This window comes from Ursus maritimus, unplaced genomic scaffold, assembly GCF_017311325.1.
Source record: "Ursus maritimus isolate PB19 unplaced genomic scaffold, ASM1731132v1 scaffold_14, whole genome shotgun sequence".
NCBI classification, from domain to species: Eukaryota; Metazoa; Chordata; class Mammalia; order Carnivora; family Ursidae; genus Ursus; species Ursus maritimus.
Window position 1 is genome coordinate 60,567,057 of NW_024423786.1, and position 14,048 is coordinate 60,581,104.

Here is a 14,048-nt window from a genome sequence, read left to right on the forward strand (position 1 = left end):
AGGAGGCTTCAGTCGGAAGAGGGTCATGGACAGGCTGTCCGCATCGGACCTACAGATGCCTAGCAGGCGCCTCTAACCCTCTCCAGGCTGCTTCCTAAAGGGGGAAGGCTGGAGGACACTTTGGGATAGGCTTTCTGGTTGCCATGGAAACAGCTTCTCCCATCCCATCTGACCACCAGTGCATGGTTTCTCCTCACTAAGAACAGGGCACAGGAAAGTTCTCCAGCCTGGAGACCCACTTCTAACTGGCTTTTTCTTTTAGGTTCCCTAGGCACCATGCCACGGCCCCGTAGTACCACCCATCACCACTGTGGTCTGCTGCACCCCACCGCTGGGGCACTGGGTCCAATGAGACAGGGCACATCAGATTCCATCTGTAAGTCCCCCCTGTAGCAACACCTCCCCCACCCGCGGCAGTCAACTCTGCCCACATGCTTGAAGAGAGTGGTACGATCTGATCATGTGCCATCTCTCAGAATGGTCAGTCAACTCAGGCATCCATCCCCCACCATGTGGTGCAGTGAGTGGTTCAGTCTTCCTGGTTTATGCGGAGCTCCCCCTCTGTTGCCTGTGGATGGTTCAGCCCTGTACTTCAGACGGCCTCTCCCTACCACCAAAAAATCTCCCCCAGTGCCGCTCGAGTGGCTTATTGAACTGACTTGAGCAGAGTTTGCAAGCTGCATGGTAGAGGTGAGCTACCCTGGAGAGGATTTTTCTTGGGGTGGGGGTGCCCTAGAAGGTTGTCGAGATCTGGTTTCTGATGGTGATTGGACATTGATTCGGAGAGGTAGTGGAGGCCCCTGCCCGTTAGCCTCGGTTGCCGTGGCAATCATGGCATCTCACCTTTCCTTCCAGATCCCTTCTGTTCCATTCTGTTCCCACTGCACTATAGCATTTGCCCCCCAGTCTTACTCCTCTCTCTCCTTGCCTCTCTCTTTCTGCCAGTTGTCTGCCTGAGGCTGTCCAGGACCGACACTCCATCCTCGTTCTGTAGGAGAAAGATGATACCTAAGCCAGGGACTTGAGTTCTCTGAGGGTGTGTCGCTCTTCTCCACTACTCACTGAATTTTTGAGTGGGACTGTTTTCTTCTTGTCTCTATTTGGCAAGATGGTTTGCATTGGTGCCTCAGTGGAATTGTGTTGAATAATGTGTTAACCGAATGAGCTTTCTTGCCAAAGAAAGCAATGGCTTCCTGAATCTCTACACAGTCTTCTGCCCACACACTGCTCTGGAGGCGTGGATACATTTGGGATGGTAGAGATGCCTGGAGGTAGAACCTGGGGCAGGCTGACCCAGGAGATGGCCTGTGAGGATAAAACCAAGGGAGGAGACTAGGACAGAGAGCTTCTAGAAGAGTGGAAAGAAATGAGGCCCTGGGGAAGGAGCCCAGCTCTTCCACTCTCTTGCAGAGTGAGCTTGACCAAGTTACCTAACCTCTCTGAGCCTCAATTTCCTCATCTGTAAAATGGGGTAAAAAGAAAAAAGTACCCCTACCTCAGGTTTGGAGTGGTGGTGGGGAGGTAGTTTTTAAAAATGTATGTGAAGTGCTTAACTTACTATGAGGCATGTAATAAGTATTGCACTGGATGCTAGCAATTATCATCATAATGGGAGACCGCAGGGAGCTGTGAGGATAAGCAAGGACCTTGAGGGAATAGGACAGAACTTGATGGAAGGCGAGACCAGCGCCCAAATATTTGACTCAAACAGAAGGATCACTGATCCAGCAAGCCGTCAGGATTCTGGGAGTGGCGCGAGGAGTCAGCAGGGTCAGCCTGCTCCAGTGTTTCCCAGACTCTGTTCAGGAACATGTAGGCAAACACAGAAGGGCATGTGCAGAGACACACGTGATCACGCAAGTGATGCAGAGGCAGACCCAGACAAAGCCGAGACAGGAGCCAGGCAGACACAACAGACAGAGCCAGCCCCTCAGAGTCATGTAGACAGGCATAATGACAGGAACGCGTCAGACGCAGGCGCTGGAGACGAGATGAGCAGATCTGCAGGTGCACAGACAGACACCGGGACCCACACACAGCCGACCTTGTCAGACACACTGGTGAACACAGCGGTCCAGTCAGAGCGAACCAAGGCTCGCAGTGACACATAGCGGGCCGGGGCCGGCACTGTCACTCCTCGGTGGGGGGGCGGGGAGGGGCCAGCAGCGGGGAAGGCTGGGGAAGGGAATCCCGAGCGGGCGGCCTGCCCGGGTGCTGAGTCACAGCGGCGCCCCAGCCGCGGTCCTCCCTCCTCCCCCCCCCCAGGTAGAAGCGAGCCTGTACCTCGCTTCCACCGGGCAAGTGAGGCCTGGCGGGGAGCGGGATGCGCGGGGTTCCGGGACCGGCCCCACCTCGGCGCGTGCCGCGCCTCGCCGACCACCTGCTGGGGAAAACCGTATCTGCGGGGTCTGTCTGGCCGGCATGGCTGGTCTGCGTGCGCACGTCTGGCCCCTTATCCACGTCCCCCGCGGCTCGAGCTCTGCGCGGAGGGTTTCTGGGTCTCGAGCCGGGAGAGGGTTAAGTGGGTGTGATTGAGGGAGTGGGTCTCTCTCGGGGCTCCGGGGAGGGGTCGGTTAAAGTCCCTGAGTCCAGAGCCCGGATGGAGAGGCGGAGCTGGGCTCAGCCGGGAGTGCCCGGATGGAGAGGGCGTGGCCTCGGCGGGAGAAGAATTAACCCTTTCTGGCCGGCTGGCCCCGGGACTGTGGGGCGGGCGGGAGAGGCGATTGGAATGTCTGCCCCAGAAGTATACCGTCCTCACCTGGCTCTGGCCGCGTGCGTCTTCCTTTCATCTGCCTTCGAGGAGTCTGTGGGTGTCCTTTGTGCCTGCCCGTGGTTGTCCCTTCCCCTTGGTTAGTACGGACACCGGGAAGTCGGGGAGGGCTATTCCTGCCCCAAAGCGAGAGTGGAGGTGAGAGTGGACCGCGAGCCCCTGCCGGCCCTGGGGAACAGGTGTGGGTGGGGCGTCGAAGCTGGCGGGCGCAGGGAGGGCAGTCGTGGGGGAAGACGAGAGGGGAAATTCCGCGGGACCGGTGGTGAGCGAGTGGGCTGAGTTGTGTCTGCCTCTGACTGTGTGTCTGTGTGTGTTCAGGGAGGCGGGACTGAGTCAGTGGGAATAGGGAAGGTTTCCTGGGTGACTCACGCTCTCCCCCACACACCCCGAGCCTGAATCAGACCCCGAGGGAGGGCTTTGTACGGAGGCGGATGGTGGTGTGTGTGGGAAGTCAGGCGCCTGGGTCCCGGGTGGGGACAGGGATCCGAGGTGGTTGGCGAGAGTGAGTGTGTGTTTAGTGCACAGGAAGTTTTGTTCTCCAATGAGGGCTGCTATTCTGAGTGCCGGCGTGGGGTTTGTGGACAAGGTAGAAAAGGGGCTGGAAGGACGGGGCTCAGTGCTTTAGGGAAAGCTGAGTCAGTTCCCCGTGGGAAAGGGGAAGTGGTGGAGGAAGTGTCATCATCGCACTAGGGAAGCTGCATTTCCTGTGTAACTGGCGGCGCCCTGGGCCCCCTTCGCAAGCGGGCATCTGTTCCTCTGATGCCCGGATCCCCGTTCCCCGTCTTCCCATGCGTGGTCCGGGACTTGGGTGGGGAATCTGGTCGGGGTTACACTGGACCGCAGTGTGCGCTACTCGTGCCAGGGCTTGGGAACTGAGAGAAAGTCTGTGGTGAGGAGAGAGTTCGGGCAGAAACTCCGCCAGAACCGCGGAGAGGGTCAGCAGAGCCCAGGCGTGGAGTCGGGCTCGGCTGGGGAGGTCGCGCCGGGACGTGTAGGGTCCCAGCGCTTGCATGTAAACAGACGACCTGCCCTGCGGAGGAGGACTCTTTCTGAACCCGCCTGCCCTTGCGGGTTGGGTGGAAATTCCCCACGGCGCAGACTTCTCTCGGCGAAGGCGAACTTTCCAGCCGCCCCCAGCCCCTCGTCGCGCGCTCTCCCCGGCTTCCTGCCCGGCGCTAGCTCCAGCTGGAGCGCTGGCCCCGCCCCCGCCGCTTTGTACTCTCAGCTCGCCTCGGCTCTTTGTACTCTAGACTCTCAATGGACCGATCCCGGGAGCGGAGCGGCTCCCTACCTGCGGGGACGCGGGGTAGAGCGAAGAGGCGCGGGGACGGGATCCTGGGCTCAGAGAGGCGAGAGGGGAAGAACTGGGGCTGGAGGAGGTGCCCAGAAGGGGGCGCTGCGCCCGTCGTGGGTAGGCAGCACCGACGGGAAGGGGCGGGGGGTGAAGGAGGAAGTGAAACGGTTCTGGGTTCTTTAAGGAGTGGGCGGTGAGAGTGGGACAAGGGTGATGTCACCGCCTGTCGGGCTCCCGCCCTCCTCCCTCCCGAAGGACCCCTCCTTACACACGCCGCTTCCGCTGCGCAAGTAGCCACGTCACGGGCAACCCCGAAATCCCCCTCCCTTGGGGGCGGGGCCACGTGGGCCTTGGGGAACCGCGTGGCCCCGACGGGGAAGGGCATAGAGGATATAGGAACGCGAGAGGGCCACTCGGGACCGCGGTGCGCGACTTCTCAGAAGTTGGGACTGAAGACAGATTTTGGTTTGGGGGTCGGTTGGTACTGAAGCTCTAGAGAGGTGGAAGTGGAGGAGCTCAAGGAACTAGGTATGGGGCCGGGGGGCTTGACCGTGGTTTGGATGAGATAAGGCGTCGGGGGTGGAGCGCTCGGGTCGCGGCGCCGGCGGGTTTGGGTACCGGAGAAGTCGCCGGGACCGGCCAGTCCTCAGCAGTTACAGGGGGCACTCGGGGTGGGAGGCGAGGCAGTGCGCGAGGTGAAGTGAGGAAGGAGCGGCGCCTTGTCTAGCGGTGCGTCCGCTAGCCGTCAGTCGGTCTCACGGTCGCGGGGCAGCGGGGGGCGCTTCGGGCGTCGTGCCGGGACTACCGGTGGCTCTGTGGGTGCGTGGGACTTGCGGTAGCGCCGTCCCCTGGAGCCGGCCCGAGCGCGTGCGACTCGCCGCCTTCACCCGCGAGGGGGTCCCGTGGCCCCCCGGCCCGAGCGCCGGGTCGAGATGGAGACCCTGGTGGGAGCCACGTGGGTCACACCGGGGTCACGGCCGACCCCGTCTGACTGGCTCCCGCCGCCCCTCCTCCCCGGCCGGCGGCGGTAGGGCTAACCTCGCTCTCATTGGTCCCGGCCAGGTGTCTATTACTGAGGCGAGAACCGGGTGATGATGGCTTTCTGGGGAGAGGAGGGCCTGTGATTGGCCAGATCTCAGGAGCTCGCCGACGCTGTGAGAGGACGCTCCCACGGGAGCCGGTAAGCCGCCGCGGCGCTGCCCGTCCAGGGGCTCCCGACTGCAGGCTGCGCCGCCGCCGCTGCCTGCCGCCTCTGGCCCGGCGCCTCGCCGCCCTCCTGGGCCGCCGGGGCTCCGCCGCCGGCGGGGCCTCCCCCTCAGGGGAAGCCGGGGCCGGACGCCGGTGCAGATGACCGCCCGGCCAGCCCCTGGGCCTCAGCTGTGTGCCGGCAGCTCACCTCACTCCTTCTCCTCCTCTGTAGAATTGCTGTGAAGGGCCCTGGGTGGCCATCTGGGGGCAGTGGGCACTCCTGTCAGAGCGGCTGGAGCGGGCCGTCGCCCCAGAGAGCTGGGGCAGGGGGCGTGCCCCGTCTCAGGGCTCCTGGGGCCACTGCTGACCTGGTAGGGGAAAGACCCGGGGCCGGAGTTGGTGGTTGCACACTGCTGGCTCGGGCGCGCCCCCTGAGACGGTAATCTTTCTCCCTGGCTCAGGCTGGATGCATCGGGCAGTGGACCCTCCAGGGAGCGCGCTGCGGGAAGCCTTTGCCCTTGGGGGCTTGAGCTGTGCTGGGGCCTGGGCTCCTGCCCGCCCCCCCTCCTCGTGGCGCATGGCTGCCTGGGGAGGTGAGAACTTGGGGCCCCTCTCTCTGTCTCCAGGCACCCCCCTTCCCATCCCTCGGACTCCTCAATCTCTGTGTCACTCTCTGGGGTTCTGCCATTCTGTGGACCTCAGTGCAGTTCTCGGCTGCTCTCTCTTAGCCTCTCAGTGCCCTCCTTCCTAGGTAGGGACAGGACTATTTACGTTGCTCTCATTAACAGACCCCTTCTCTCTAGGTGCTCTCTGCCAGCATCGGCAGCCCCACTCTCTGCTCCCCTACCCCCTTCACATGGCAGTAGCTCTGGGCACCCCAACAAACGTATTATGCTCCAGGGTGAGTAAGGACTTCGAAGGTATTGGGGTTGGGAAGTAGATCTGGGTTCCGGGAAGAGTTCCCTCAAGCCTGACCTCCAACCCCTGCAACCCTTTCTGTTCTGTAGGACCCTCACCCGAGACCCCTCCATGGGAAGCTGGAATCCCTGCATGGCTGTGTGCAGGCATTGCTCCGAGGCTGGCCCAGCCAGGGCTGTGGGAGGCACTTGGACAGCTTACGAGTCAGAGACACGACAGTGGGAGGCCTCGCTGCTACCACAGCGCCCTTCGATATGGAGGAAGCTTGGCTGAGTTGGGGCCCGCAGTTCGGGCGACTACAGGTGGCATGAGGCGGGCCTGGGGAGCCAGATTGTGCTTCCTGGCTCGGTACCCTCATCTTAATGTCTGCTTCTGCCCCCAGCCCAGTTCTGGAACTTTCATGCCGGCTCCTGCCAGCACCGGAGCCAAGGTCCTGCCCCCTCTGGAGCAAGTGTGGAACTTGCTGCACCTGAGTGAGACCAGGGCGGCTGGGTAGGAGGGCCCAGGCCAGGTCTGCACCGTGTCATCTTCTCTCCCTTTTTGTCTTCAGCACAAGCGGAACTATGGGGCCAACGGGAGGTCCCCAGTGAAGCGAGCCGCTGAACCCCCAGTGGTGCAGCCTGTGCCTCCTGCAGCGCTCTCAGGCCCCTCGGGGATGAGGGCCCTCAGCCCTGGAGGCAAGCGCAGGAGAGGCTGCAGCTCAGAGCAGGTATGGTGGTGTGTGGGCAGGGCAAGCAGCCAGAGGACGGGACTGGGGCACGGGACGGGGTCTTACACTCTCTTCCTTCTAGACTGGCCTTCCCCAGGGCTGCCGCGCTCCACCGCCACTGCCGCCACCACCACCACCGCCACCACCACCGCCCCCCACCCCTGCCTGGCCTAGCCACTAGCCCTCCATTTCGTTGACCAACAGGGTGTGGAGTACCCTGCATGGAGATGTCTGGGGCCCGAGCGAAGGGTTCAGCACTAGAGCGCCAGGTGAGCTCCTGTCTTTGCCCTCACCTCTCCAGTTCAAGGTCCGCATCCTCTGTTCCTTACTCATGGCCCTCCTTCCTCTTCCATCAGGAGCAGCGGCACCCGCTGCCCCACGTATCCATACCCGGCTCCGGCCTACACCGCGCACCCTGGCCACCGGCTGGTCCGCCACACCCCCAGGCCCGGCCCCCGCCCCCAGGAGCAGAGAGCCATGGCTGCCCGCCTGCCACCCGTCCCCCGGAAGTGACCTTAGAGAGCAGAGTTCAGAGGTCGCGGATGGACTCCAGCGTTTCACCAGCAGCAACCACCGCCTGCGTGCCTTACGCCCCTTCCCGGCCCCCCGGCCTCCCGGCACCACCAGCAGCAGCAGTAGCAGCAGCACACACCGGTCTCCGGGCGCGGGCCGAGCCCAGGCATCGTGAGTTCCGGCGGTGGGTGGAGCGGGGTGCTGGCCCAGGAGATCCCCTGGGGTGGGGAGGTGCACCCAGAGCAGCCCTCTGACCACCCCCTCCTCATCCTCGCTTGCAGCCCGGCGCTGACCATTACCAAACTCCCACGCCGGACATCTCCTCTCACCAAGGCCGCCTGGGGCCCTCGGCACACAGCAGTCGGAAACCGTTCCTGGCGGCTCCCGCTGCCACTCCTCACCTGTCCCTGCCACCCGGCCCCCTCACCTCCTCCACCACCCTGTCCCCGCCTCCTACGCCCCCCACCGCCCCCTGCCTGGCTGAAGGGCCCGGCCTGCCGGGCAGCCCGCGAGGATGGGGAGATCTTAGAGGAGCTCTTCTTTGGGGCTGAGGGACGCCCCGCCCTCCCCCACTGCCCCTCCCCCACCGCGAGGGCTTCTTGGGGCCTCCAGCTCCCCGCTTTTCTGTGGGCACTCAGGATTCGCACACCCCTCCCGCCCCCCCAGCCACCAGCAGCAGCAGCAGCAACCATGGCAGCCACAGCAGCAGCCCTCTGGGGCCTGTGTCCTTCCCCCCGCCTCCCTACCTGGCCAGAAGTTTGGACCCCCTTCCCCGGCCGCCCAGCCCCACACTGAGCCCCCAGGACCCACCTCTTGCACCCTTGACTCTTGCCCTGCCTCCAGCTCCACCCTCCTCCTGCCACCAAAATACCTCAGGAAGCTTCAGGCGCCCGGAGAGCCCTCGGCCCAGGGTCTCCTTCCCAAAGACCCCCGAGGTGGGGCCGGGGCTGTCCCCAGGCCCCCTGAATAAAGCCCCCCAGCCTGCGCCGCCCAGGGTTGGGGAGCTGCCCGCCCGAGGCCCGCGGCTCTTTGATTTTGCCCCTACCCCGCTGGAGGACCAGTTTGAGGAGCCAGCCGAGTTCAAGATCCTCCCCGACGGCCTGGCCAACATCATGAAGATGCTGGACGAGTCCATTCGCAAGGAGGAGGAGCAGCAGGAGGCAGGCGTGGGTCCCCCGCCCCCCCTGAAGGAGCCCTTTCCACCTCTGCAGCCTCCTTTCCCCGGCGACACAGCCTCGGCCGCTGCCGCCACGGCCCCCACCACCACCGCAGCCACCCAGGAAGAGGAGAAGAAGCCACCACCAGCCCTACCGCCACCGCCGCCTCTAGCGAAGTTCCCGCCCCAGCCCCCGCCCCCGCCACCCCCGCTCCCCCCAGCGGCCAGTCCGGCCAGCCTGCTCAAATCCTTGGCCTCCGTGCTGGAGGGACAGAAGTACTGTTACCGGGGGACTGGAGCAGCTGTTGCCACCCGGCCTGGGCCCTTGGCCGCCACTCAGTATTCCCCCAGTCCCACGTCAGGTGCTACCGCCCCGCCGCCCACCTCAGCGGCCCCCGGCGCCCAGGGCTCCCCGCAGCCCTCCGCTTCCTCGTCATCTCAGTTCTCTACCTCAGGCGGGCCATGGGCCCGGGAGCGCAGGGCGGGCGAAGAGCCAGCCCCGGGCCCCATGGCCCCCGCCCCGCCGCCCCCACCCCTTCCTCTGCCCCCTGCTCGGTCTGAGTCTGAGGTGCTAGAAGAGATCAGTCGGGCTTGTGAGACCCTCGTGGAGCGGGTGGGCCGGAGCGCCACAGACCCGGCGGGCCCGGTGGACACGGCAGGCCCGGTGGACACAGCAGGCCCGGTGGACAGTGGGACTGAGCGACTGCTGCCTCCCGCCCAGGCCCGGGAGGAGGGTGGCGGGGCGGGGGCAGCGGCAGGACCAGGCAGCGGCAAGCGGCGGCAGAAGGAGCACCAGAAGGAACACCGGAGGCACAGGCGGGCCTGTAAGGACAGTGTGGGTCGGCGGCCCCGAGAGGGCAGGGCAAAGACCAAGGCCAAGGCCCCCAAAGAAAAGAGCCGCCGGGTGCTGGGCAACCTGGACCTGCAGAGCGAGGAGATCCAGGGGCGCGAGAAGGCCCGGCCCGATCTTGTTGGGGCCTCCAAGGCCAAGCCACCCGCGGTTCCGGCCCCTCCGCCAGCTCCTGCACCCTCCGCCCAGCCCACGCCCCCCTCAGCTCCTGGTCCTGGGAAGAAGGCCCGGGAGGAAGCGCCAGGGCCACCAGGTGTCAGCCGGGCTGACATGTTGAAGCTGCGCTCACTTAGTGAAGGGCCCCCCAAGGAGCTGAAGATCCGTCTCATCAAGGTAGAGAGTGGTGACAAGGAGACCTTTATTGCCTCTGAGGTGGAGGAGCGGAGGCTGCGCATGGCGGACCTCACCATCAGCCACTGCGCCGCTGACGTCGTGCGTGCCAGCAAGTAAGTCAGGGGCAGGCGCCCAGGAGGCCTCTCCCCCCCCCACCCCGCCTCATCACCCTGACGTCCCTGCCCTCGTCTGTCTGTCCTCCCCACAGGAACGCCAAGGTGAAAGGGAAGTTTCGGGAGTCCTACCTTTCCCCCGCCCAGTCTGTGAAACCGAAGATCAACACTGAGGAGAAGCTGCCCCGGGAAAAACTCAACCCACCCACCCCCAGCATCTATGTATGTGTGTCACCCCCGCCATCGGGTTCTCAGACGGTGCTGGGGGCTGGCGGGGTGCTCTGAGCCTGGGACGGGGCTCTCACCGTGGCCCTGTCCCCTGCTCGTCCCTCAGCTGGAGAGTAAACGGGACGCCTTCTCGCCAGTGCTGCTGCAGTTCTGTACAGACCCTCGAAATCCCATCACCGTGATCCGGGGCCTGGCGGGCTCCCTGCGGCTCAGTGAGTGTGGAGAGCAGGGAGGTGTGGGGAGGAGGCCTCTGAGGTCCCCGTACCTGGAGACCCCAGCCAGTGGCTATCACGAGCTGTCCTCAGTCGTTCGTAGGCCGTATCTGAGGAGTGCTCTGAGTGATGGGTCTGCCTGCCTCCGGCTTTTCTCCCATCTGTGTGTCCCTGGCAGTGGGCAAAGGGGAAGGGATGTATCTTGGGACCTGGTTAGAGTCACTTTTGGTTTTCTTGATGAGGATGAGGGTACCGATTATACAGAGCCTCTGGCAGCCCATGGTTTGGGGCTTTCCCTTTTCCAGCCCTTTATTGTGCAGAATTTCAGACAAAGGTACATACGTAGGAAGGGAAACCACATAGAAGCATAAAACTCAGTCATGTTTCCTCTATACCTGGAGCATATCCTCTCTTTTCTCCACTGAGTTATTTGAAGCACTTTCTAGGCTTTCACTTGACTAAATCTCCTTGGGTCCAACGATCACTTAAGGAAACTTCCATTCGTTGAGCACCTCTTGAGTGCCAGGTGCTGTGCACCTGTGGTCCCATGCACACTCGAAGACCCTGGTGGAGGGGCCCTGGCTCAGAGCCGCAGTGGCAGACGGGGTTGGGGGTGACCCAGATGACAGCCAGCCTTGCCAGCTGCTTGTGGAACCAGGCTTGTCCCCTGTTCCTCCTGGGCTGACCTCACATCAGAGGCTTAGGGAGTAAGAAGGCCCTCACTCCCTGCCCTCTGCCCCTGCCCCGACGCCCTGCTCGGTCCTCCCTTGCAGACTTGGGCCTCTTCTCCACCAAGACGCTGGTGGAGGCGAGCGGCGAGCACACGGTGGAGGTGCGCACGCAGGTGCAGCAGCCCTCCGATGAGAACTGGGATCTGACGGGCACGCGGCAGATCTGGCCCTGCGAGAGCTCCCGTTCCCACACCACCATTGCCAAGTACGCGCAGTACCAGGCCTCTTCCTTCCAGGAGTCCCTGCAGGTGAGAGGCGCGCACCTGGGCAGACGCAGGGGGTCGGGATCCCTGGGCTGCGGTGAGGGGTCCCCCGGGTGGCGCTGACCCAGGCTTGCCCTCCCCCCCCGCCCCCCGCTGTGGCCAAGCAGGAGGAGAAGGAGAGCGAGGATGAGGAGTCCGAGGAGCCCGACAGCACCACAGGAACCCCTCCCAGGTAGGTCCAGTTCAGCCCTCCCCTTCCTGACCCCTTCCTTTCTCGGTGCTTCTCCACCCACGCGCGCTCTTTGCCCCCGCAGCAGCGCACCAGACCCGAAGAACCATCACATCATCAAGTTTGGCACCAACATCGACCTGTCTGATGCCAAGAGGTCAGTGGGGCCGGGCCAGAGTGCCGCTGGGTGGGCAGAGTTGGGGGGGGTAGCCTCTCACCTCTGTTGCACCGTCTCCCCCGCAGGTGGAAGCCTCAGCTGCAGGAGCTGCTGAAGCTGCCCGCCTTCATGCGGGTCACATCCACGGGCAACATGCTGAGCCACGTGGGCCACACCATCCTGGGCATGAACACGGTGCAGCTGTACATGAAGGTCCCCGGCAGCCGAACGCCAGGTGCGCTCCTGGCCCGGGCGCGCGGCGGGGGGAGGGGGCGGGCTGTCGCCTTCTCCGCCAGCCAATGAGGGCGCGAGGACGGGCCGGGCGCGGAGCGCAGGCTGGGCTCCGGCCATCCACGGCGTTCTCTGTCTCCCCCTGCAGGCCACCAGGAGAACAACAACTTCTGCTCCGTCAACATCAACATCGGCCCGGGCGACTGCGAGTGGTTCGCGGTGCATGAGCACTACTGGGAGACCATCAGCGCCTTCTGCGACCGGTGCGCGCCGCCCTGGCCCCCCACCCCCTCCCCCGCAGGCCCGGCCCGGCCCCGTCCCGGATCGTCAGACTTCCCCCTGACCCTGTGGCCACCCCGCAGGCACGGCGTGGACTACCTGACTGGCTCCTGGTGGCCAATCCTGGATGACCTCTATGCTTCCAATATCCCTGTGTACCGCTTCGTGCAGCTCTTCCTCCTCTGATCCCACGGAGATTCGGACTGGTTATCTGTGGGGAGAGGGCGCTGCGGTCAGGACGGCTCCCCGTAGTTAGCCCGCGTGGGGGCCCTTTCTGCCTAGAAGCCCTCAGATGCTGTCGGGCTCGGGCCACATATCCTGAACGGGTCCACTAGCCACGCAGTCGTCCCCGGCACCGCCTCGCGCTCAGGCGAGGACCCTGGGTGTCCCGCTGGGTTTTCTGGCGCCGCCGAAGCTGGTGCACCTAGCCTCCGGGCAGCTCCTGCAGACCCTTCCGCTCTCCTGGCCCTTCAGCGGCCGAGACCCTGACCCCGAGGCCTCTCTCCCTCGACGTGTCTCGGGCCTCCAGGCTCGCCGGGCAGCCTCCTTCCGGGCCCCCTCCCTCAGGCGGTCCTCACCTTGGTCCTCCTGAGCCGCGGCCGTTGTAGTTGGGACGGTTTACAAGACGCGTCACCTCTTGCCCAGGTTGCGGGCTTTCTCAGGTCCTCCTGCTGCTGCTCGTAGTGGTGCCTCAGCAGCTTCTCCCAGTAGTCGGGTCCACGTTTCCTCCTCCTGTCTGATGATCTCGCTCGATCTCTCCCCGACTGCGGGCAGCACAACGCACGCTCACGGGGCCTCTCGCCGCCCTCGGCGCCGCAGCGACCGCAGTCTCTACTGTCCTGCCGCCCGGCCTCCCCAGCTCTGGCTTTCTGGACGCCGCACGCCTTCCTTGTCTCTACCCGCAACGAGCTCCTCTCTGCTCCCACGTCTCCCCTGAACCTGTCCTCTAGCACCTCCGCGCCCCTCCCGCTCTGACAGGCAACCCTGTGTGCTTGTCGGTACTTTCTCCGCCCAGGTTCCCCCCAAAGGCTGGTCTCACACTCAGACCAAGGAGCTGTTTTGCCTTGGTCAGGAGCTCAGATGAAAACGAGCGGCGGGGGACCTTCCTCAAGTCTCACGGACACCGCTGCAGAGGTGGCCCGATAGACGGCATCTGGCCCCGGCCTCTCACCTTGTCTTCTCCCGCACCACGCACTGGGCCACCTTGAAGGAGCTGAGATACTCGCTCATGTTCTTGCACGCCCGTGTTCCGTCGCATCCTGGTTCCGGTCCAACAGCCGAGCGATGGCCTCGTTGTCGAGTGAATCACACTGCTGTCCTCCTCCTTGTTCTCCCTGGTGGAAATAGGGAACAAGAGGGGACTCTGAGTTCCAACTAGAGCCTCTGCCGGAACTTGAGGAAGGTCATATGGAAAGCCTTCTGACTTTGCTTCCTTCTCACGGAGTGCTGGGGGTGGAAGTGCCCTCCTGGGAGTCCGTGGAGAACTGTTCTGGCTTCCAAGCCTCCCGAAGAGAAAATATCCTTCCTCCATGTGCCGCACAGGAAAGTTTCTTTGGGGGCTCCCGAGGACAAGCGACCCGGAGAGTGGGTGGGCCCCGGCCCCCAGGAAGCTGGTGCGGGGAAGGTTCTCACCCTCGCCTCATCCTTGAACAGCTCCGGTGTCGAATTTGAGGATGTCATCCAGCTCCTGCTTGGACATGGAGCCCGCCTTGAGCCCAGCCCGGGCCGGACCTCACCAGGTGTGTCGCGATCATCTTCCCTTCTTGGCCACTTGTGTGATCCGCTTTCCACGGACGCGAAGTCACAAACCGGTAAATCATCACCTGGTTGGCCTGGCCGATGCGATGAGCGCTGGGCTGCTACTATGTGGGGCAGGAGGCGGAAGTGGGATGGGCCAGGCAGTAGCTTGGGAGACCGGCCCACGTGCTGGGGAG

General features: G+C 64.0%; 1 protein-coding gene across 1 annotated transcript in view; it reads left to right on the forward strand.

The window, feature by feature from the left end:
- The window catches only part of KDM6B (lysine demethylase 6B), an 18,113-nt gene extending 5,813 nt beyond the window's left edge, over positions 1 to 12,300 (forward strand). The window contains 11 exon segments of the mRNA XM_040628326.1: positions 7,674 to 7,810; positions 7,812 to 7,945; positions 7,948 to 9,844; positions 9,940 to 10,066; positions 10,179 to 10,284; positions 11,058 to 11,263; positions 11,386 to 11,450; positions 11,533 to 11,604; positions 11,691 to 11,839; positions 11,984 to 12,098; positions 12,198 to 12,300. Coding sequence (XP_040484260.1) covers positions 7,674 to 7,810; positions 7,812 to 7,945; positions 7,948 to 9,844; positions 9,940 to 10,066; positions 10,179 to 10,284; positions 11,058 to 11,263; positions 11,386 to 11,450; positions 11,533 to 11,604; positions 11,691 to 11,839; positions 11,984 to 12,098; positions 12,198 to 12,300 — 3,111 coding nt within the window.
- The last annotated feature ends 1,748 nt before the right edge of the window (positions 12,301 to 14,048 follow it).